Source organism: Martes martes (genome assembly GCF_963455335.1).
Source record: "Martes martes genome assembly, chromosome: 15".
In the NCBI taxonomy this organism is placed as follows: domain Eukaryota; kingdom Metazoa; phylum Chordata; class Mammalia; order Carnivora; family Mustelidae; genus Martes; species Martes martes.
In genome coordinates this window covers 5,850,966-5,873,509 of record NC_137903.1, presented here as the reverse complement: position 1 = coordinate 5,873,509, position 22,544 = coordinate 5,850,966, and the positions used below count along the sequence as shown (strand labels likewise).

The following is a 22,544-nucleotide window of genomic DNA, read 5'->3' as shown; positions in this document are numbered from 1 at the left end:
CAGCCAGAGATCCTGTACATTTCTTATTTCTTCTAATTTTATCCACACCCATGGCTCCTTCTACACCGGTAGTTCTCAACTGAAGCGATTCTGCCTCCCTGGGGACATTTGTCAATGTCTGGAGATAGTTTTTGGTTATTACAAACCAAAGGCTGTAGTGGGTAGAAGCCAAGGATGTTTTTGAATATCCTCTCATGGACATAGCGACCCCCACCACAAAGACTCCTCTGATCTCAAATGTCAACAGTGCTGAGGTTGAGAACCCGTGCTTTGCTCCTTATAGGCAGATGACTCTCAAGTCTTTATTTTCACTCGACGCTTTTCTCCTAAATTCTAGAGAAGTGTATTCAGCTACCTATTTGCTATTTCCTCTTCAACATTTTTTTTTCTAAAAAAATTCTCTTGTTCCTCCAAACTTGTATTTCTTTCTCTAGGATCTACTCTGTTACCTAAGTCCAAGTCCTTCACATTATCCTGGGTCCCTTATTCTCCTTCATTCCTATCCAACCAGGGATTAAGTGCTCTCAACTTCTTTCCCTCCTGCCGGTTGTTAGCAGCATAAAATTTTGAGCAAGTCACTTAATCTCTCCACGCCTTGGTTTTCTCATCTGTGAAATAGGGACAATCGTAGTACAACTAGCCTCAGGGGGTTGTGGAAGGATTAAATAAGTTTAAGTGCTTAGTACAAGGCATAGAAAGTGCGTACAGACTTGCTGCTTTTATTACCATTAGTAGTAGTGTAGTATTTCATGTCCTCATTAGTCCTTGCCTAAATTCCTGAAACGGAATCTTAACCAAGCTTCCTTCCTTCCAATCCATCTTCTCTACTATTTTCAAAAAGACTTATCGAGCTTTTTCATCAAAAGACGTCATTTAACAAATGAGTAGCCATGAACAGGAGAAGATATCTACAATCGGTGTATCCGACGAAGGAGTCTTATATCTAGAAGCCATAAGGAACTCCTACAAATCAGTAAGAAGACAGACAACACAGTTAAAAAGTGAACAAAAGATTCAAACGGACACCTCACAGAAGAGGCTATCCAAATGGCCAAAGCACATGAAAAAACACCCAAAATCATTACTTACCAGGGAAATTAAAAATACAATGAGATAGAGCTATATGCCCCCTGGCAGGCTAAAATTGAAAATGACAATACCAGTGTATACCTCAGTTAAAAACAAAACCAAAATTGGCCAACAGAGCACGTTACCACCCTGCCCCCAATCCTTCAGCGACTTCCAGGATGACATTCAACGCTTCAAGATGGCATCTGTACCCATCAGGGTAGCACATAGCATCTGAGGACACATCTATCACAGCCGTCCGCACCCCAATCCTTGTGCTCCACTAATACCTATCTTCTTGCTGTTCCCTAAGTTCACCATGTGTTGCCATGTTTTTGCCCATGCTATTTTCTGTGAACAAAGCTATTTTGCCAACTTATACTCATTCTTCAAGGCCAAACTTCTTCATGAAGCCCTCCGTGAGTTACACAGAGCTAAAGTGTTGTTTGCAAGAGGAGGAGTCAGAAAAGAGTTGCTGACTCTCCAGGGATTTCCCTCTCACCATAGAGATCTCTCGTTCATGAACACATGAAGCCGATGTGCCATATATTGGGACCTGGACATTGAGATAATGTAAATGGACTTTTTCTCTGAGCTTAGAAATGGAAGCTGTTAGCTGCTCTCTACTGTCCTCTGTTGAAACAAAGTGGGCGATGTGAGTCTAGGCTGCAGGACAAAGATAGTCAGTTTTCAAGAAAACTAAACAAAGGGGCGCCTGGGAGGCTCAGGTCATGATCCTGGGGTCCTGGGATGGAGCCCCCCCCTGCATCAGGCTTCCCTGCCCAGCGGGGAGCCTGCTTCTCCCTCTGTCTCTCCCACTGCTCATGCACACTCGCTCACTCGCTCTTTCTCTCTCTCAAATAAATAAATAAAATATTAAAAAAAAAAAAAACTAAAGAAAGATCTGAGTGAGTGGCTTAACACAAAAAAACAGCCAGTCTAAGAGACTAGGAAAGTAGGAATGAGTCAGGTTCAGGAGCAAGAAGAGCCTGAGAATACTTACTTTAAGCCACTTGCGATGTTCTTCTGCTTAAGTGACTCTTGACATCAGACAATGACATTCAGAAACAGTCTCGCTTTCATTCATCTGCACCCTGGCTTTGGGTCTTTAGAGGCGAGGATAGGATTTGAAGTTGTAGCAGAAAACTAAGAGTTAGATCCCAACATTTAAGGTCTGCAGTTCATCTAGCTTAGAACCTCCTTCTCAGTCCTGCTTTGTCCTTTGTCCACTGTACCAAGAGCATGGGTCTTCAGCAAGGGTGAAGATTCGGGGGCTGGAGGGGTAGGAACACCATCCTAAGCCAAGCACGTCAAGGGTTGCTTCTGGGGAGAGCGAAGCTGGCTTGCTCAGGAGCGAGTAATATTTCACGAGAACACTTGCAGAACTGTAAATGAGATCTAAGTGAGTCAACATTGTCTTCGTGTCACTAGAAATACATCTACCTCAAGGCCTCAGCAAATAAAGGAATCACTTTTATGGCTTCCAGTTAATTTCCTAAAGCACGATTCAGCTCGAGTCTGTGTCTCTGGTTCTAGCTCAGCCCTCTCCTTCCTGATGTTAAACTGACCCTGATCACTCACCGTTATGTCCCATGGGTACCTCAAGCCCAGAGTCTCCAAACCTGGACTTACCATGTTCTCCCAGCTCCATCCCACCTAAATTCCTTCCCTCCATATTTCCCACCTTAGGAAAAGGCATATCCTAAGCCAGAAATCTGGGTATCATTGTAGCTTCTGTCCTCTTTTTCATAATCCACATCTAACTTCGCTAGTTCTCCTTGTTAAATATCTCAACCCCACCACCATCACCTTAGCAAAAGAATCCAAAGAAGGATTGTAAAGTTTTATCTGCACTCCTGTGTTCCTTGTAGCATTATTCACAAGAGCCAAGACATGGAAACAACACAAATGGCCAGATAAATACAGATTAAGAGACAAATACTAAAAAAAAAAAAAAAAAAAAAAAAAAAAAAAAACTTAAAAAAAAAAAGAGAGAGAGAGAGAAAGACAAATACTAAAGAAAATGTGACATATGCATCCGGTAGTATATTAGGCAGCCTTAAAAAGAGGGAAATCCTCTCACATGCTACTTCATGGATGAACTTCAAGGACATTAAACTAAGCAAAAAATTCCAGTCACAGAAGGACAAATACTGCACCAGTCCACTGAAAAGAAGTATTGAAGTTCGTCAGAACCATAGAATCAGAAAGTACAAAGGTTGTTGCCAAGGGCTTGGGGGAGGGGAGAGGGAGAATTAGTGTTCCACGGGTAAAGAGTTTTAGTTTTACAAAATGGGAAAATTCTAGAAACCTTTTGTATAGCAATTTGAATAGATTAAACACTGCTGTACATTGCAAAATGGTTAAGGCGGTAAATCGATGCTGTGTGTTTCTAACCACAGTTTCTTCTGAAGGAGGAAGCTTAATAAAGCAAGTTGTTAGACAAACATCAAAACTCACAAATATATTTCAGAAGGACCACAGGGTGAGCCAGAAGAACCGAGCCATAGGAAACCCAGACTATAATAGAGCTGAACAGTGATCAAATTCTCTCAAGGAAGAAAAAGATTTCTAAGCCTGGGGGGTAAGATGGAAGGAGGGAAAAACTTCTACAATTTTAAATTTCTGAGTAATACAAAACTAAAATCAGCTCAAAATAAACCACCAACTGCAAATTTTGCAAAAAAAAAAAAAAAATTTTTTTTTCTTTTACTTATGTGCCCCCTCCAAAGAGGTGTTTTTATTATACAAGCCATCAAGGAGAAAAATAGAGATTGCTTCTCTGCCTTTTGGCTAAGAGCAAGTGTAAAGAGAAAAACAGAGCCCTGACCAGTAGGCAGGGGCGGGTGTCCCAACAGACATCCAAAGACATTTGGATAAACAGACCTTAAATGTCTGAGTGTGCCGGAGTGTGTCTTAAGTACTTCCCATCTAATAGAAATATACAAGAGGTGGGTGCCTGGGTGGCTCAGTGGGTTAAAGCCTCTGACTTCAGCTCAGGTCATGGTCCCAGGGTCCTGGGATCAGGTCCCACATCAGGTTCTCTGCTCCGCAGGAAGCCTGCTTCCTCCTCTCTCTCTCTCTCTCTCTGCCTGCCTCTCCACCTACTTGAGATCTCTGTCTGTCAATTAAATAAGTAAAATCTTAAAAAAAAAAAAAAAAGAAAAGAAACAAATATACAAGAGGAAATGTAGCCAGTACAATCCATGGGAAGTGCTCAGCCATGGTAGTAATCAAAGAAATGCAAGTTAAAATGACGAAACCCCACTTCTCATCTATTAAGTTTCCAAAGAGTTGAAAAAGAATGTGAAAGCAAAGGAACAAAGGAGGAAGAGTGATGTGGGATGAGGAAAACCAAGCAAGGCTCTTTTTTTTAAATTTAATTTTATTTTTTTCAGTATTCCAAGATTCAGTGTTTATGTATCACACCCAGTGCTCCACGCAATACGTGCCTTCCTTAACGCTTGCCGCCCTAACCCTAACCTTAACCCTAACCCAAGCAAGAGTCTTTCTTTTTTTTAAAGATTTCATTTATTTATTTGATAGACAGAGATCACAAGTAGGCAGAGAGACAGGCAGAGAGAGGGGGAGGAGGCAGGCTCCCCGCTGAGCAGAGAGCCCGATGCGGGGCTCGATCCCAGGACCCTGAGATCATGACCTGAGTTGAAGGCAGAGGCTCCAACCCACTGAGCCACCCAGGTGCCCCCTAAGCAAGACTCTTAACTACAGAGAGCACACTGCTGGTCGCCAGAGAGGAAGTTGGGGGAGGACAGGTGATGAGTACTGAGTAATGTACAGAATCGTTAAATCATTCTATTGCACACCTGAAACAAATATAACACTGTGCGTTAATGATACTGGAATTAATTTAATAAAAAGATTGCAAGGGGCGCCTGGACAGCTCAATCAGTTAAACTTACAGCTCTCAATTTCGGCTCAGGTCATGATCTCAGGGTTGTGAGGTCAAGCTCTGCCTCACGCTCCGTGCTGAACAGGGAGTCTCCTTTCCTTTGGGCAAGGGAAGTGGGTCTCGAAGTGGGTTCTGGGACCAGCAGGACCACCATCACATGGAAATTTACTAGAAATGCAAACTCAGGGCACCTGGCTGGCTCAGTTGGTGGAGTATGTGACTCTTGATCACAGGGTTATGAGTTCAAGCCCTAGGTTGGGTATAGCGATCACTAAAAAATACATAAGTAAACTGAGAGAAAGAGGAAGGAAGGGAGGGAGGGAGGGAGGGAGGGAGGAAGAAAGAAAGAGAGAGAGAAAGGAAGAAAAACAAAAAAAAAGAAAGAATAATGCAAATTCCCAGGCCCACCACAATAAGAAAATCTGAGAGTGAGGCCCACTGGTTTGTACTTAAACAAGCCTTCTAGGGAGGCCTGGGTGACTCAGTCTTTAAGCGTCTGCCTTGGGCCCCAGGCCCTGATCCCAGCATCAGGCTCCGCACTCAGCGGGAAGCCTACTTCTCCCTTTCCCACTACCCCTGCTTGTGTTCCCTCTTGGTGTCAAATAAATAAAATTTAAAAACTAAAAAAGGGAGAGGGGGCCTTTTAAAAAAAAACAAGCCTTCCGGATGACCCTGTTGCAACTCAGATACGAGAAGTACTGATTTACATGAACTAGAGGTCACTCCCTGAGGCTGGGAAGAAGTTTGACCTCCATCTGTCTGAACAAACTCATGTTCTGTTAGCAAGGGAGAAACAGCTGCGGAGCAGGGAGCCTCCTTCCAGATGAGGGTCCCTGTGCAGGTGCCGATAATGACCTGAGCCTTTTAAGAATCCAAGTCAAAGGAGTAACACTGTTTCTTACTTTCCACACATCACTTGAAAATATTTAACATTTTTTTCTCCAACGAAAAAAATGTGGCAAATGTTGTGTAGTGTAGGCCTATGTGTATGTGGTATTACCGTAAAAAATCCAGTTGCAGAAAAATCTCATAATGCAATATGTAAACAGTATCTGCAACAAATGAACAGGACATAGAGATGTGTAGATGGTTATGTGTTTACACGAATATGAATGCATAGGGCAAGTTCGGGAAGGACACAACGTTTTCCGTGGTTCCTCTGGGGAAGGGAGAAAAGTCATTAAGAGTCACTTTCACTTTTGCTTTATTAACTTCTGAAGCGCTTCAGTTATTTAGTAACAAGAGTATATTATCGATTCATGTGCACATTTTCAAACAGAAAATGTTTAAAGCAGACAACGATCAAATACTGGTGAGAGGGACAAGGACTGAGTCTTCACGGCTGGTTCTGGGCTCTCCTCATACTCCTGCTGAGGCCTCCAAACCCCTCATCTCCAAAGAGATGGTATCAAGTAACGAAACCAAACTGTTTTTCCATCTCCTTTCCAAACCTTCTCTTGGTGTTACCTTTTATTTTCCTGAATACTGACTAGTTTGCCTGTGAGTGAAAGCATGAGTTCAGGTTTTATGATTAGTTTTTATATCTTAGAGGTACTCATTTGCTAGCTCTGCTATAAAATTCCTTTACTTCCCCAAATGCCTTCCTTAGGATTTTTGGAAGACAAAGTCTACTGCATTCTGCCATGTCTAGAAATTACCATTGGAAGCCAGCCTATTTAAGATAGAAGGAGCTAGACATAATCATTACCTCACTTGGAATAAAGAAACAGGGGTTTAGGGAAGAGAAGCGGCTTGACAGCTAGCCCTAGTCCTACCGAAACCGAAACCTGGATTTCCTTCCTCCTTGGCCCCCAAAACCACACCATCAACACTTCTTTTGAAACTTTAAATGTTTGCAAATTGGGGCGGGGGGACTCTGAGTGTGTTCTCACGGGGATACCAAGGGAGGGCATTTATAAGTTGCTCTAGCAGAGTATTTCAAAATTCTAGAACCTTCTTTAATGTCAATAAGATGTATCATGTTAATGAGCACAGCCAAAGTAAACAGGCTGTCACTTGAAAGTCACACCACAAAACCAATTTTATTTCTGTGTTTTCTCCCCTAGTCCCTGCATCTATGACTTCCTGTTGTTTGGAGTTGGCTTTTCTCTTTCCCCACAACCACCCCTGTATGTGCCACTGCACGTGTGTCTGTTCCCAGACCTCTGTGTGCGTGTCTCGTGCTGAGTGTGTTTTCCAACTACATTCGAGACTCAGGGGTCTGTGAACCCAGGTACCTCTCCTGTTACCTTTTACTTTTCCAGGGTTTTCTCTACCTTCTGCTCTCTTGTGTCTCACTCTCTGCCTGGCCTCCCGCCACCTCCTTCTCTTCGATTCTGCGTTTCCTTTTCTGTTTCTTTTCTTCACTTTACTGGACGTTTAACAGTGAATCTTTTTTTATTAAATGACTCTGATACCGATTGTATTTCAAGTTCAGAGATTACTATATTTGCTATTAAAATGACCAAGTAAACTATTTCCTTTAAAAGGGAATTACATTTCTTGTTCCTCTCTCTGGCCCTTCATTGTTCATTTCTTTGTGGATCAGCGATGCTTACTGAAAAGTAAGGAGCCATCTTTCCTGTAGTTAGCATTCATTAAGACAGAACTGTCTTATCAGAGAGGATTTTTTTTTAAAGATTTTATTCATTTATTTGACAGAGAGAGATATCACAAGTATGTGGAGAGGCAGGCAGACCCCGCTGAGCCGAAAGCTCTGATGTGGGGCTCAATCCCAGGACCCTGAGATCATGACCTGAGCCGAAGGCAGAGGCTTTAACCCACTGAGCCACCCAGGCGCCCCTAATCAGAGAGGATCTTAACAAACACAGAGGCCACCTTCTCCTCTGCTGGTTGTAGAGACTGAGACCTGGTGGGATTCGGTGACTTGTTCTGGGTCATATAAGTTAGTTCTAGAACTGCTGGCCTCCCCATCAATATTTTTTCTCTTCATTAAATGCCAAATTTTCTCTCCTATTCACTAGTAGCTCTTTCCAGAAAGAGAGTTTTGTATCCTTTTAGTTGGTACTCTGTAAATAACCTATGTATCTATTAGGATGCCTTTGTCTCCAAGTAGCAAGCCTTGACTTAAACAGGCTTAAACAATAAGGAAATGTACCTCAGATTATAAAAAATCTGGCCTGGTTGCCTCAAAAGTTCGGTGATATCACCGAGGTCTCATTCTACCCCTCCCCTCCCTTCCTCTCTGCCCTCTTGGGTGGCTTGACTTTGGCTTCATGCCGGCTGCCCTCAAAGTCTTATCAAGAGCTGCCCGCAAACCTTGAGACATAATGAGTCTTTGTTCATGTCCAGTGGAAGAGAGATGCCCTCCCGCCCAAATCTGACATGTAAAAGCCAGTCCTTTCTGCCCAATCGGATTTTTTGGACAATGTCCCCTCTTCCCTCCTAATAAGAGCCAGGAGAAAGCTCTACCCTCGTGTCTTACAACAGTCAGGATCCACCTCTGTGTGTGGGATGACCTGAGCACCTGAACCAAATCAGCGCTGTACTAGGAAGGAAGAAGGATGGATATTGGGTAGTGTTGTTCCCTCATTGTACGCCGTATTCTGCTTGTTAAGTCAACGGAGTTCTAGCAATTTTTGAGTTGCAGAGAACTCAGAGATTACTACGGATCTGAGTTCAAGAAGTCCTTGTTTCCTGGATATTTCAGCAATTGCACTACAGGGCTGAGCTGGGAAAATGCCACGAGGTACACTGCTTTCTCGTGGCCATAATCGTACCCAGACTCTTGGGAGAGAGGGAGGAAGGGTTATGTAATGTCTGTCTGGCTTTCTTCTTTCCAGTTAATACCAACCATCTCCCTTCTTCCTGTGATTGTTCTTGAATAAGGTGAAAATTCTTTCCTTTGCTCCATTCTACACTCTCCCATATGTGTACACGAGACTCTCTATCTTGAAGATTTTGCTTTAGGGGCTCCTGGGTGGCTCAGCAGGTTAAGTGTCTGCCTTTGACGCAGGTCGTGATCCCCAGGGTCCCGGCATCTAGTCCTGCCCTGGGCCCCCTGCTTCTCCCTCTCCCTCTGCTGCTCCCCCTGCTTGTGCTCTCTCCCTGTCTCTGTCAAAGAAATAAATAAAATCTTAAAATAATAATAATAAAGATTTCATTTTAATCACCGTACCCTCAAAGGATCAGGAAATCCTCCGAAAGTTACCAAAGTCCCTAGCTGTGGCAGTACTGGCACATGGCTACAAATTCTTTGACATTCCCTCCACCAAGAAATGGATCTGTATCTCCCCCTTGACTGGGGGAGGGGAGGGGCTTATAACTGTTCTTGTTGCCAGGTGAACTGGGGAGACCCCAGGCCCTGGGCCCTCGACCCAGCCTGTCCCAAAGATGTCACCAAAGTTCTTGGTTGCCTCACGAGAAAGAATTCAAGGACAGACACAAGCAAGCAACCTAAGGGGGAAGTTGGTTAAAGTGGAACGTACCCTCTAGAGATGTGAGGGCCTGTGAGCTCAAAAGATCGCTGCTAGCCCCTGGGGTTGAGTTTCTAGTGCTTTCTGAGAGTTGTTAACTAGGGGTGGAATATTCATTACTTTGGGGCAGGAAGCAGGGTTTTGCACTTTTTCTTCCTTATTTGGTCAGGGGTTTCCATCATGGCATGGAGGGGAGTGCTGTCTGGTTTGATCCGGCTCTGGTGGAGGGCTGCCCGTAAGGCCTCTGACTCTCCTGGTGCTGCTCGCAGATGTCCAGGTCTCCTGTTAGAACCTACCTAACCGCCTATGCTAACATTCTGGCTAGTGGGTGGCCGTGGAGAACGAAGCCGTTCACCATAGTGGCCGTTAAGAAAGCTAAATGGCCTGTGGAGAAGTTCAAGTCTTTCCCTTAACACAAAACAAAATCTCCTTTTCTTTCCTTGATCCCCTCTAGCTACCATCTTCTCATTCTCCTTTCTTACTATCTCACTCCGGGTTCTGTAAGCAACTGTATTAGAATCTAGGTATATTAAGGAAAGGAAAGGAATTCCGTGGGTGGAAATTGGAGGCAGGTCGGTCTCTCCACTGCTGTGATGACCAACCATCTCCTTCGCTGATGAATGGACCTCCCTTATAAGTAATAAGTGTCACTTATTCAGGATTCAACATTCCAGAAGTCGGCCAAGCCTAGATCACATGCCTGGTCCTTGGCTTCCAGTCTGAGTCAGCTCAGGCTGCTAATAACAAAATACCACAGACCAGGTGGTTTAAAGAACCTTAATTTTTTGGGGGCGCTTAGGTGGCTTAGTTGGTTAAGCAACTGCCTTTGGCTCAGTTCATGATCCTGGAGTCCCGGCATCAAGTCTCACATCAGATTCCCTGCTTTCCGGGGATTCTGCTTCTCCTTCCGACCCTCCCTCTTCTCATGCTCTTTCTCTTGCTCTCATTCTCTCTCTCAAATAAATAAATAAAATCTTTAAAAAAAAAAAAAAAAAAAAAGAACAAAAGGGGCGCCTGGGTGGCTCAGTGGGTTAAGCCTCTGCCTTCGGCTCAGGTCATGATCTCAGGGTCCTGGGATCGAGCCCCGCATGGGGCTCTCTGCTCAGCGGGAAGCCTGCTTCCTCCTCTCTCTCTCTGCCTGCCTCTCTGCCTACTTGTGATCTCTGTCAAATAAATAAATAAAATCTTAAAAAAAAAGAAACAAAAAAAAGAACAAAAATTAATTTTCTCACAGTTCTGGAGGCTAACAGTCTGAGACCAAGGTTTTGTCAGGGGTGGTTTTTTCTGAGTCCTCTCTCCTTGGCTTGTGGATGGCCGTCTTCTCCCTGTGTCACCACGCGGCCTTCCGTCCGTGCCTGTCTGTGTCCTCATCTTCTCTTCTTGTAGTGACACCAGTCATATTGGATTACGACGCACCCTAATGACTTTATTTTAATTTAACGGCCTTTCCAAGGTTCTGTCTCCAAACACAGTCACACTCTGAGGTACTTGGGATTAGAACCTCAACATATAGATTTGTGAGAGACACAGTTTAGCATATAACGCTGGCCCAAGGCAGGGGGGAAGGGGGCTCTGGCCCACTTGGCTTATGTAGTAGAAACCAGTCACCACTTTCTATTAAGACTACTCACAGTGGGGGCTTCCTCAAGGGAGAATGAGATGCTGATATGAAGGGCAGTGGGTAAGGATCCTGGACAGCCTCAACAAAGGTCCATGATGCCTTCATAACGGAGATTCTCAGAAGTAGTAGTAATTCATGAAAACACTTTCTCACTTCTGCTCAATCTTCAACCAAAAGTTATGAGTTTCTCTCCCCCAACCCCAACCCCTGGAATTGTTCAGGCCAAGGTCAGGAAGAGCTCCCAGAAGCCCATGTTGAAAGGACTTTTTGAACTTTCTATAGCACTTAAACATTGTTGACTTCTGCCTCCTTAAAGGTCTCTGCTGCCTGGGCTTCCCTATTCTCCTCTCTTCTCTAACCCCCCCTACTCAATCTCCTTTGTCAGCGGTTCTTCCTTCTCACACCCTGCAGAAGTTGCTGTGTGCCAAGTTTCTGCCATTGCTCCCCTTCTTCTCCTGCCCCCCAATCTCCTCCACTTCCTTCCCTCACTGGACCCCCCCTTTTTTTTCTCATTCAATAGTCTGACAGTCGGAGAGATCTCTCCCATACTATATCTGAACCTAGGCTCTCTGGATGGGCTTCATATGAAATGTCTTAAGTTATAGGGAAATTTATGTGTATATTTATTTGCATTTTTTTCTTAGGAAAAGGACTAAACCTGTTATCAAAAGTTTAAAACAGCATGTTGATGCCTTCTAAATCTTGTCTTTTGTCCAGACTTGCCTTCTGAGTTCCCAGGTCATATACCCAACTGCCTACTTAGAATCTCCACCTAAGATCATAACTACCTCGAGCTTAATAATGTCAAGAGCTAAGATCATTATCTCCCCCCTCAAAGCCTGCTCTTCTTCTTTTATTCCTTATGTCCATGAAATGTACCACCATCCTCCTGCTAACCAGATCATCGCCCAGACCCTTCCTTCTCTATGACGCTCAGAGCCAATCACTCATCCAAATCCTGTCCTTTCTCCTTTCTTCACAAGTCTTTTAGAGGCTTCTGTTGCATTTCCACATCTTTAACCGGGAATCCCCTCTTGGCTACACTGTTCAAATAACTTCTCAACTTTTCCCTCCACCTTTGATCTCTCTCCTCTCCAATTTATTTATTGGACTGGTAGCAGAGTAATTTGTATAAAACATAAAACTGGTCATGTCATTCCCCAGCTTAAAATGTTGATGATTGCTTTTACATTCTATAAAAATTATTCTGAGAGAATCTAAGAAGGCATCGACTGTTCACCATGACATACAAAGTCCTTCATGATCACTCCATAGATACTAAGTGCCAAGTACGTTGTAGGCACTGTGCCAAATGCTGGGGATACAACATAAACAAGAGGAACAGATTCCCTGACCTCAAAGACCTTACTGAAATTTGATGATACCACAAAGGAAAAGCAAAGCTTGGGAGTAAGGAGATAGGGGGTGTCACAACTTCATTCGGGTCACCAGGGAAGGCTGTCAGCTCCTAGCCTGCACTTCTTCTTCTTTTTTTTTTTTTTTAAGATTTTATTTATCTGAGGGGCGCCTGGGTGGCTCAGTGGGTTGAAGCCTCTGCCTTCGGCTCAGGTCATGATCTCAGGGTCCTGGGATCGAGCCCCGCATGGGGCTCTCTGCTCAGCAGGGAGCCTGCTTCCCCCTCTCTCTCTGCCTGCCTCTCTGCCTACTTGTCATCTCCGTCTGTCAGGTAAATAAATAAAATCTTAAAAAAAAAAAGATTTTATTTATCTGAGGGATGGAGAGAGAGAGAGAGAGAGCAGAAGCAGGGGGAGCGGCAGGCAGAGGGAGAGGGAGAAGCAGGCTTGCTGCTGAGCAGGGAGCCAAGCAAAGCCAGGCTCAATCCCAGGACTCTGAGATCATGACCTGAGCTTGAGCAGAAGGCAGAGGCCCAACCAACTGAGCCACCCAGGCGCCCCATCCTTAACCCTTTAGCTAGTGCTTCTCCTTTGTGGTTCTCACTAATCTGGTGGAGTTAACCCCAGCTCCGCAAACATGCCAGCCTACTTCACCTCATCTTTGCTCATGCCTCTCTGTTTGCCTGAAATGTCTTTCTCTCAAAACTTTCCTGCCAAACATACCATTATCTTTTGCGGTCCAATTAAAGTGTTCTCTCTCCCAAGTGGACCCGTCCCACAGATGCCTTCTTTATGCACAAACAGAATTTTGCAAATACCCTCATAGTCCCTATGGCACTGCAAGTGCTTATCTGCTGGTTTCCCCCTACGCAGGTGTGAGTCCCAGGGGGGAAAAACTGGGCTGTGGCTGGCATTTCAGTGTTGAAGGGAAAGTAAGGGGAGAAAAGAAGGGGGAGGGGAAGGGCACCTGGGTGGCTCACTCAGTTAAGCATCTGCCTTTGGCTCAGGTCATGATCCTGGGGTCCAGTCTCACCTGGGGCTCCTTGCTCAGCGGGGAGCCTGATTCTCCCTCTGCCTGATTCTCCCTCTGCCTGTCATCCCCCATTTGTGCTCTTTCCCTGACAAATAAATAAAGTCTTTTAAAAAAAGAAAGGAGAGAGGAGCTAGACCAAGACCACCTGTCCTTTAGAAACTGTGCATTTTAGCTACCCCATAAAATTAGCCCTTGCAACCCCACGCCCAAGCTGAGGCTGGCTCAGTAAGCCTTATGAAAACCTGCAGAGTGCTCCCCACTCTCACAGTCCTCCTGGGGCTCCCTCCTTCCTCTGCAGCTGACAGTTCCTCCCTGCACATGAAGACCACAGACAGAAGATGAGTCAGAGGAGACCATAAAACTGCAGAGAAGGCAAACTACAGGGAATGCCACGGACCGCGAGCCACGTGCGAGAAAACCACGCAGAACTGTGAAGAATAGAGAGCGCAGGGGTGGGGTGGGGAGGCCTCCTTCAGCCCCGGGGGTGGGGGCACTCTCTGGGCCTAGGTTACCCAGAGAAGCATCTGAAGTGCTGTAGCGTGGGGCCTTACGTTTTTGGATCCTGGTCTGGATTTTGCAAAATGTAAATGTGTCTCTTAAGAGCGAGCACTAGAGGGGCGCCTGGGTGGCTCAGTGGGTTAAAGCCTCTGCCTTCGGCTCAGGTCATGATCTCAGGGTCCTGAGATCGAGCCCTACATCAGGCTCTCTCTGCTCAGCAGGGAGCCTCATTCCCACCTCTCTCTCTGCCTGCTGCTCTGCCTATTTGTGATCTCTCCCTCTCTCTGTCAAATAAATAAATAAAATCTTTAAAAAAAAAAAAAAGAAAAGAAAAGAAAAGAAAGAAGGAGCCCTAGAAGGGATGCCTGGTTCCCAGTCCAGGTGGATCCTAACCAGACAGCTAACTATGGGGGAGGGGCTGCTGCAAGAAGTGGGTAGATTAAGGGGTACACCAATGATCTCTACTAGGAGCAAAACAAAGCAACATAAAATCCTGAGACGTGGTTTTCATATGATTTTGGAGTGGACAGGGGCATTGGTCCCAAGCAGTGGTCAGCAGACACCCGTGCCTGCCCCTCCTCCTCTCTACCGCTACCAAACATCACATCTGTCTGCTGCTTACCTCCTGGCCATTTCCAGGGCTTTTCCAAGTGAGACCTGTCCCGGCTATCCAGGAGCCCACTGGGGCAGTGGCACTGCCAAGCAGAGCCCTTTGATTTTCTGCCTGCAACATAGATTTAAACAAAGTGGGGAAGGGGAGGGCACAGAAGTGCATGTGTTGGGAGGAGGGGTGCCTCTGGAGAGCACAGAACTGGTTCCCAGTCACAGCACCTCCACCTTTTCCAGCAAAGAGCTCAGGCTAGCCCAGGCCCAGTGGGTCCCTGAGGAGCTGAGCTCGCCTGAGCTGTTGTGACTCAGCTCAGTCCTGGTAATGGTGGGTTGAAGGTAAAGAGCTCCCGTTCCCTCCTCCCCGCTCCCCTTCCCTCCCTTCCTCCTTCCCTGCCTTCCCTGCAACCCGTGAGTGACATCGCCCCCTCCCAGGGCCCTATTCCTCCCCCACTGCCTGGGTTTCCTTCAACAGAGGATGTGAACCTCAGGGTCAAATTCACACTAAGAAGTACATTGCAGATCCCAAGGCACATGCATTTTGAATTTTGAAAAATATGCTGGTGCAGATAACGCTGCTCGAGGGCGGGACGCTCTCGGGCATCTGCAGATTTGAAAGTATGCAGGTGGGTGCCGGCTGGATGGAGCCGGGTCTGGGCAGTGACGAGTTCTGAGGTACAACCAGGGATCCCTCAGTGAAGGTTCTCCCCTCTTGCGTTTGGTCCCCAGGGTCCTGATATCTTGTTTTTGTTGCCGAGTGGGTGCAGATCCATAGGTGGGGGGATATACCTTGAGATGTACCAGGAGGCGTTCTCACAGACTCAGTGTCACTGAATCCCTGTGGGGTGAGGGGGAAGGGGGGGACACGCCACTTTGGCTTCTCATCCAGACTTTTTTCTTACCCTTTCTGCCCTATCGTGGGGCTCACTTGTCAAATTCTGGTTCAGAAATCAGATGACATTCTGGGAAAAGGAACCTAGAGAGTAATGAGCTGGGGGGTGGGGAAAAGACTATTTACTTCCTCTCTTCAAGGGAGCTGCATGTGTCCCTCAAGGGCTCAGTGTATCTGCGGTGACTTGTTCACTCTGATGTGGCAGCATGTGGCAGCTGCTGCCCTCAACGGCTCTGCTGCTTATAGGTGAGTCAGTCACTGGGGCTGAGAGAGAAGCTCCAGATGCCCTGGGTTCAGCAGGGCCCACTTTTCAGGCCCGGGAGGGTGTCCCTACCAAGGAATAGGACCCCTTATGGCACGGCACAGAGAGGTCTCCTTGGAGCTCCCAGGACAACCCACTGGGGGGCTAGAGACAAGAACTCCGGCTCAGATTTGGGCATAACCAGAAAGCGAAGGGGGCCTGGGAAGTCTCTGTTACTTCACGCTGCTGGGGCTCCGTTTCCCTATCGTACATCGAAGACTATGGACCAGATAGATGGTCCCGAAGTTCCGTCTCTTCCGTTCTGACACCCCCGGGTTCCCCTCTAGGACTTCTGATTTCCACCCTTTGTGGAGGACTTGGGTTGAGGCAGTGTCTCTGGCTTGATTCAGGGAAATTCGGTCTGTACCTTTGTTTGGGGATTTTGGACTGAGGACGAACGGAGGGTGCTGAAAGCAGGGATGTGGGTGGAAAGCAGGACAGGAGGCATAGACACTGGGGACCAGAAGGCAGGCAGCGGGAAAGCTAGCCATCATACATATCTTGATTCTTGGTGACACAGGACTCTCAGGGTAGGGGCTGGCAGGGCAACGTACACTCCTTCCATACTCCAGCTGCCTGATCTACGCTTCTGCTCAATATTTGTTTCACTGTTTTGTCTTGCAGTTTCTGCCGGCATGCAAGCTGGTGAGTCCGCTCTGTGGTCTGGGATGGATGGAGGGAGGTGTGCGGTGTAACAGCCGTGGAACTTCGGGAAATCTGCACCGCGTGGGAAACTGCTGGCTTTGGGGTGTCGGGGGGCACTTGCCCAGTACAGTCAGGCTTGGCCCTAGCCTTCTCTGGTTCATTTTCTTCAGGTTAGTGAGAGGCCAGAAATAGGGCTAAGTCCCTTGAAGCCAAGATGCTCTAAGTCTGAGTCACCAACCAAGGCAGAGTCGCCAACATGAGCTCGCTCTGGCTCTGAGCCTGCCCGGGAATGCCAGTGTGGGACCCCGCCCTTCCTGCCCTAACCCACCTTCTCTTGGCTCCTCAGAGGACCTCCCAAAGGCTGTGGTGGTCTCGGACCCTCCAGGCAATAGGGTCCTCACGTTTGACAGTGTGACTTTCAAGTGCCAGGGGGCCAATCCCCCTGGGAACCATTCCACCCGGTGGCTGCACAATGGGACCCTCATCTCAAGTCAGACCAGCTACGTCATCGAAGCCGCCAGTGTTGAAAACAGCGGCGAGTATAGGTGCCAGACGGGCCTCTCCGAACTCAGTGACCCCGTGCAGCTAGAAGTCCACGTGGGTGAGTGGGTGAAGGGGAAGGGGGGACTCACCAATAAATGGTGGAAGAGGAAGACTTGAGAAGAGCTGAGTCCTGGGGCTTAAAACTGAGATGAGATGACCTGCGGCCCCCCTGAATTACATCACCGTCGTAGTCTTAGCCCCAGGCAGGCCTTAGGCCAAATGTCCAAAGCTGGTGCCGAATGGACCCAAGACTCTGCAGGGCACAGTCCCCGCAATCACCATAGAATGCACCCCAGGGAATGGCGTCACCTGAAGGTCAGGCTGTGCCCTTAATGCTCTCTCATATTTATTGAGTAATTAATGAATCTGTTCTTGATTTTTTTTAATTAATTAATTTATTTTTTGAATCTGTTCTTATGACCTCCGTCTCCTTCTGACTCTCAGAAGCACATGTTCTAAGTGACCCTCCAAACCCAGCTGGATGGCCCAAGGTCCTTTCTACCTCTCTGTCCCCATCAGTGCCACCCTCAAACTTAAACTTCAGTGTAGGGGCGCCTGGGTGGCTCAGTTGACCAGGTGTCTGCCTTCAGCTCAGGTCATGATCCCAGGGCCGCAGGATCAAGCCCCACATAGGGCTTTCTGCGTGGTTGGGGCACCTGCTTCTCCCTCTCTCTCTGCGCCCCTACCTTCTTGTGTTTGCTCTCTTGCTCTGTCTCTCCCTTATTAAAAAAAAAAAAAAAAAAGCTTCAGTGTAAATCTCCCCACTCGGAAGCAGGTGAGGGAAGGGTATCAGACACAGGCTGTGTCTGCTGTCCCTGGAGTCACACCACCTGGCCCAGTAGCCGCAGTGTCCCCTCGAAAGTCTGAAGCTACTTCAATGGCTGCCTCAGTTGCACGATGTGTACGGGTGGAAGGAGCCTGGAGGGGAAGGGGCCCCTGACGGTGAGGGGCTTGCAAAGGATTTCACAGAACTGGGCCTCTGGCGCTGATTCTTATGGCTCCTTCGCCTCTGACCACCATGTAGCTGACACGGTCCTCCTGCTACGGAGTTACGGGGAGGAATGCGTGTTCTCTGACTAGGTGAGACATGTCTACCTTTGACCAAATAAAAAGGAGAATTACCAATAAGAAGCCACAGAAAAATCAAGCCTGAGAGCTCTTAGTTTGCCTCGGAGTTTGGTGTAGAAACTGGCTTTGGAGTCCCGTCAATGAAGACTGTACTAAGCTATGACCATAAGCATTAACTTCACCAGGAGAAATTCTTGACTGTCTTTTTTTTAAGACTTTATTGACTTATTTGAGAAAGAGAGAGCATAAGCAGATGGAGAGGAAGAAGCAGACTCCCCTCTGAGCCAGGAGCCAGATGCAGGACTCAATCCCACGACCCTGGGCTCATGACCCTGGGCTCACGAACCAAGCCAAAGGCAGCTGCTTAACTAACTGAGCCACCCTGGTGTCCCTACTGTTCTGTTCTTATTACAAAAGTCATTTGGGTTCAGTTTCTAAAATATATTTGGGTTCTAAATTTCTAAAATATAATTGGGCTCAATTTCTAAAATATAGAAAAGCAAAAGGGAGAAAACTAAGATGATCTGTAGTCCTGTCCCTCGGGGAAAAGCCCTGCTTAATGTGAAAGCACATTTTCTTTTCCTTTTTTCTCTGCTTATCGGTTTCTCGTATTCTGTCTTTCTAACTCAGCATTGTCTCATGAATGTTTTTCTTCTGTCATTTTAAAATGTATCTGCGATGCCATCTTTAATTATTTCGGTCAGCTTCCTGACCGTGACTTTGTGTTTTCTCGGGGTGAACTCCGGTTACATGGCAAGACAGTCCTGGTGATACAGGATTTTCTGTCTTGAAGGTTCTGCTCAGTGATGAAGCTGGCCTCACGGAGGCCCTGGGGCCCTTCAGAAAGGACCAGCTACCCTGAGCACTACCGGTCATGCCTTTCTTTCCTCTCCTTGACTTTCATTCTGAGTTGTGCTTCGCAGTTTCTGTAGCCACTTCAGGGGACACCCAATGACCTTATTCCCACAACTATCTATTCCTTCTGAAGTCTACCCTTCCTTTATTTTTTTAAAGGATTTCATTTATTTATTTGACAGAGAGAGAGAGAGCACAAGCAGGGGGAGTGGCAGGCAGAGGGAGAGGGAGAAGCAGACTCCCCGCCGAGGAGGGAGCCCGAAGTAGGGCTCGATTCCAGGATCCTGGGGTCATGACCTGAGCCAAAGGGAGACACTTAACCCCCTGAGCCACCCACGTGCCCCTCTACCTTTCCTTTAACGGAGCAAATCATCATTTTCTCTCTCTCTCTCTTTTTTTAAGTTATTTATTTATTGAGAGAGAGAGAGCATGTGCGTGCATGGGTCGAGGGGGCAGAGGGAGAGAGGAGAGTCTCCAGCAGACCCCAAGCTGAGCACGGAGCCTGATGTGGGGCTCCATCCCACGACCCTGAGGTCATGACCTGAGCCAGATCCAAGAGCAGAACATTCAACCAACCGAGACCCCCCCCCCCGCCCCACCTTCTGGTGCTCCACAAATCATCATTTTCAAATGCAGTTTTTACTCTTTGACCTAGAACTTATGGTGGCTGCTCCTTACCTGTCACAGCAAACCCCAGGGCAACCCTAAGGACCCTGCAGATGGCTTTCCCCGACCCTCTTCCCTTACACCCTCTGCCCTACCCTTAGGGTTTGATTTGTGCGTCCCTCTTCCCCACTCGACAAAAAGTCCTGGCGTGATGTGAGTTCTCCTGCAGGGTCCCGTGGGCATTCTCCCAAATCGAGCTCTGCAGGGACGGTTCCCGGGCCGGCTCTCTGGGACGCCCTAGGATCCGGGTGTGGAGTGTCCCCTTCCCGCTGAAGCTTCCTGGGCCTGCGGTCTCTGTGTCTTCCAGGCTGGCTATTGCTCCAGGCCCCTCGACAGGTGTTCCGGGAGGGGGAGCCCATTCGGCTGAGGTGCCACAGCTGGAAGAACAAGTCCGTCTGGAATGTCCAATACTTCCAGAATAGAAGAGGCAGAAAGTTCTCTTATGCTAATTCCGAGTTCTACATCCCAGCAGCAAGAAGGGAACACAATGGCTCCTACTTCTGCAGGGGGCTTATCGGGAAGAAAAATGAGTCTTCAGAGGCTGTGGACATCATCATTCAAGGTAAGAGCTGTGCAGCCCTCGAGGGCCTGGGACCCCTGGGCAGGAAGTCTGCATTTGCGCTGTGAAGACGAGTGGAGAGGAGATTCTGGACTGTTCCATAGGCTTTTTTTGCCAAGGGGTTCTGAGGGCTGTCGTTGACTTGGCATGAACAGAAGCCACCTTTCCTGCCCCGTAAGTACACCTGGCCCTCCTTACCCCGATCAAACCATGTCCGCAAGGTTCTGTGTCCCTATAGTGCTGACGCATCTTCGCCTGCCTCCTTCCTCTCCAAGCCTCAAGTCCTAGCCAAGAGCCAACCCGGTGGGCGCCCCTCACATGCTCACAGAGAGGCCGTAGACACCGGGTCCTGGCTCTGCTGTTCATTAACCACGTGACAGCGGGTAAACCAGTAGCCTCTCTGAATCTCAAGTTCCCCTTCTGTAATGTAACAAAGACGAGACGACATTTATCGGGTACGTTTCATGTGCTGGAAGCTGCGCTAAGTGCCTCTTTCCACGCACCCAGCTTGACCGTCCCGGTGAGGCCTCACGGTATGAGGTTACCGGTGTGACTCTACTTTACAGATGAAGTAACTGGAACTGAGTGGGGGAAAGGGGAGGGGCGTTAATGGGTCTCTAAGATCACACCAAAGATTCAAAGACCTTTATATTTATTTAACCACTAGATAAAAGGAAAGAACTGGGCAGATGCCAAATTTCCTGCCTGAACAACTCTCATTTTTCTCCTCCCTCTTCTCCTCCCATTAGGTCCACCGGTGCCGTCCACCTCAGCACTCCTCCCATTTTGGCCCCATATCCCTTTCGCCGTGGTGATGGCACTCCTATTCGCAGTGGACACGGGACTGTATTTTGCTATGCAGAGAGACCTTCATAACTCAAAGCGGGCCTGGAAAAACAGCAAAGTCTCCTGGAAACAGGGCCCTTAGGACAAATGGGGGTAGTAAAAGCAGCACCTCTGAGCCTCTTTCTGGATTCACAATCCCATCCTCCCCACTAGGCAGCTCTGGGAGCAGCAGGAAAACCGCACCTCAGGGTCTAGGCGGAGGGTCCTCCACTCAACTCCATTTTCTCTCGGTCTCTGCTAGAAAGGAAAGGTCTGTGATCTCAGAGGCCAACCATGAAGCCTCAGCGAGCAGACACAGTACTCAGACTTGAAGTCTCAAAGCTACCCAGATACTTTCTCTGCCCGACTGTCTGTCACAGCAAAGCCACAATGCCGACTCTGGATGGTGACCCGATGTATGAACTTGTTCTTAAATAACAGGATAAGGAGATAAGAGAATTATGGCCGAGGACCAGCTGGGTAGTGGTCTACATCTGTTGCTCCAGGATGGGTTGCCTTCTAGACACCCTAAAACCCCACCCAGACAGATTGTGGGGGCTGTTGAGAGTCTAGGGGAGACAGCACAACCAGTGAAGGGAGTGATTGAGAAAGAGCAAAGCAGCCCAGGACAGACCGGGGAGACCCCGGCCTGCGTTGTCTTCCTAGAACGTGAGCGGTGGTGTAGGTACAGAAAAATCACAGGGGTGATGTAGAATTGATTTTTGGGGGGAGCCCCTGTCAGAACTGGGATGGCGTGTGAGTACTTAATGACGAACCGCTCTCGATGGCATGAGTAAAAAATGCTCCCAGAAGGGGGTTAGGGATGGGAGAGTCCTGGAAAAGAGAGCACAGAACAAACTCTGCATCCATAGGAAGGTGAGACACATCGCTGCTGCAGAAGCAGCCCAGTGAACAGAGATCCCTCTGGGTCTGAACTGAGAAAGCATGACGGGGAAAGAGCCAATGAGAGCTGCTCGGGAGACAATGGGCCGGAGGTGAGGACATGTGTGGGCCAGGATAGTAGGAATTAGGGAGAGGAAATGAGGGGACTGTCGCCTGCTTTCTGCTTCAGTATTTAACATATAGCTCCAGCTTCACGCTATTCATCCGACAAATGCTGGATGCGCCGTACAAAATGTACTCGACTCTGCTGCGCTGAACTCTGAAACTTGGAAATCCCTCGGCCGGTCAGTGACTATGGATTTGGGGAGTGGGGTCACGGGCGTTCCTTGTGGGAGAAAGCTTAGCTGTCTTTCTGTATTAGAAGCTTTGGACGGAGCATTTCCAGATTCCAATAAAGCATTGAACAAGATCTTGCTGGCTGCTCTCTGAAGAAGGAAAAACCGTGATAATTAGACCCAAATGGTAAAATCCATTTTTCCTCCTGTTGTCTGAAAATCTACCAGGGATGAGTTTGGATAATGAAATCATATCCGCACAGCTCACATGAACCAACCAGTTGTGGACTCACCAATGTTGCTGAGGCAACTGGGTGAAGGGACTTTTACCGCTGGTGCGGGATGGGAAGGTGGGTGGCTGTTAGAGTGAGTTCCCGTGGGGTGGTGGGTAGGAGAAGGCACGTCCAGGAAGGAGATAGGGGCCTGGACAGAGGCATAGGGTCAGTCTCAGAGTGTCGGTTATGAGCTACACCCCCAACACGATT

General features: G+C 47.6%; 1 protein-coding gene across 1 annotated transcript; it reads left to right on the top strand.

Annotated features, from left to right (window-relative positions):
• Nucleotides 1-15,594: 15,594 nt before the first annotated feature.
• LOC308356004 (low affinity immunoglobulin gamma Fc region receptor III-A) lies at nt 15,595-22,186 on the top strand. Its single transcript, XM_080824603.1, has 5 exons — nt 15,595-15,665; nt 16,345-16,365; nt 16,712-16,966; nt 19,805-20,059; nt 20,806-22,186. The coding sequence occupies exons 1-5, from the start codon at nt 15,626-15,628 to the stop codon at nt 20,982-20,984; spliced, it is 750 nt and encodes a 249-aa protein (XP_080680729.1). The 5' UTR covers nt 15,595-15,625; the 3' UTR covers nt 20,985-22,186.
• The last annotated feature ends 358 nt before the right edge of the window (nt 22,187-22,544 follow it).

Bases quoted from the DNA above. Each gene is read 5' to 3' on its own strand.
- LOC308356004 (XM_080824603.1), top strand. From the start codon at position 15,626: ATGTGGCAGCTGCTGCCCTCAACGGCTCTGCTGCTTATAG. The intron at 15,666-16,344 runs GTGAGTCAGTCA...TTTGTCTTGCAG, and splicing joins AACGGCTCTGCTGCTTATAG to TTTCTGCCGGCATGCAAGCT. The intron at 16,366-16,711 runs GTGAGTCCGCTC...TTGGCTCCTCAG, and splicing joins TTCTGCCGGCATGCAAGCTG to AGGACCTCCCAAAGGCTGTG.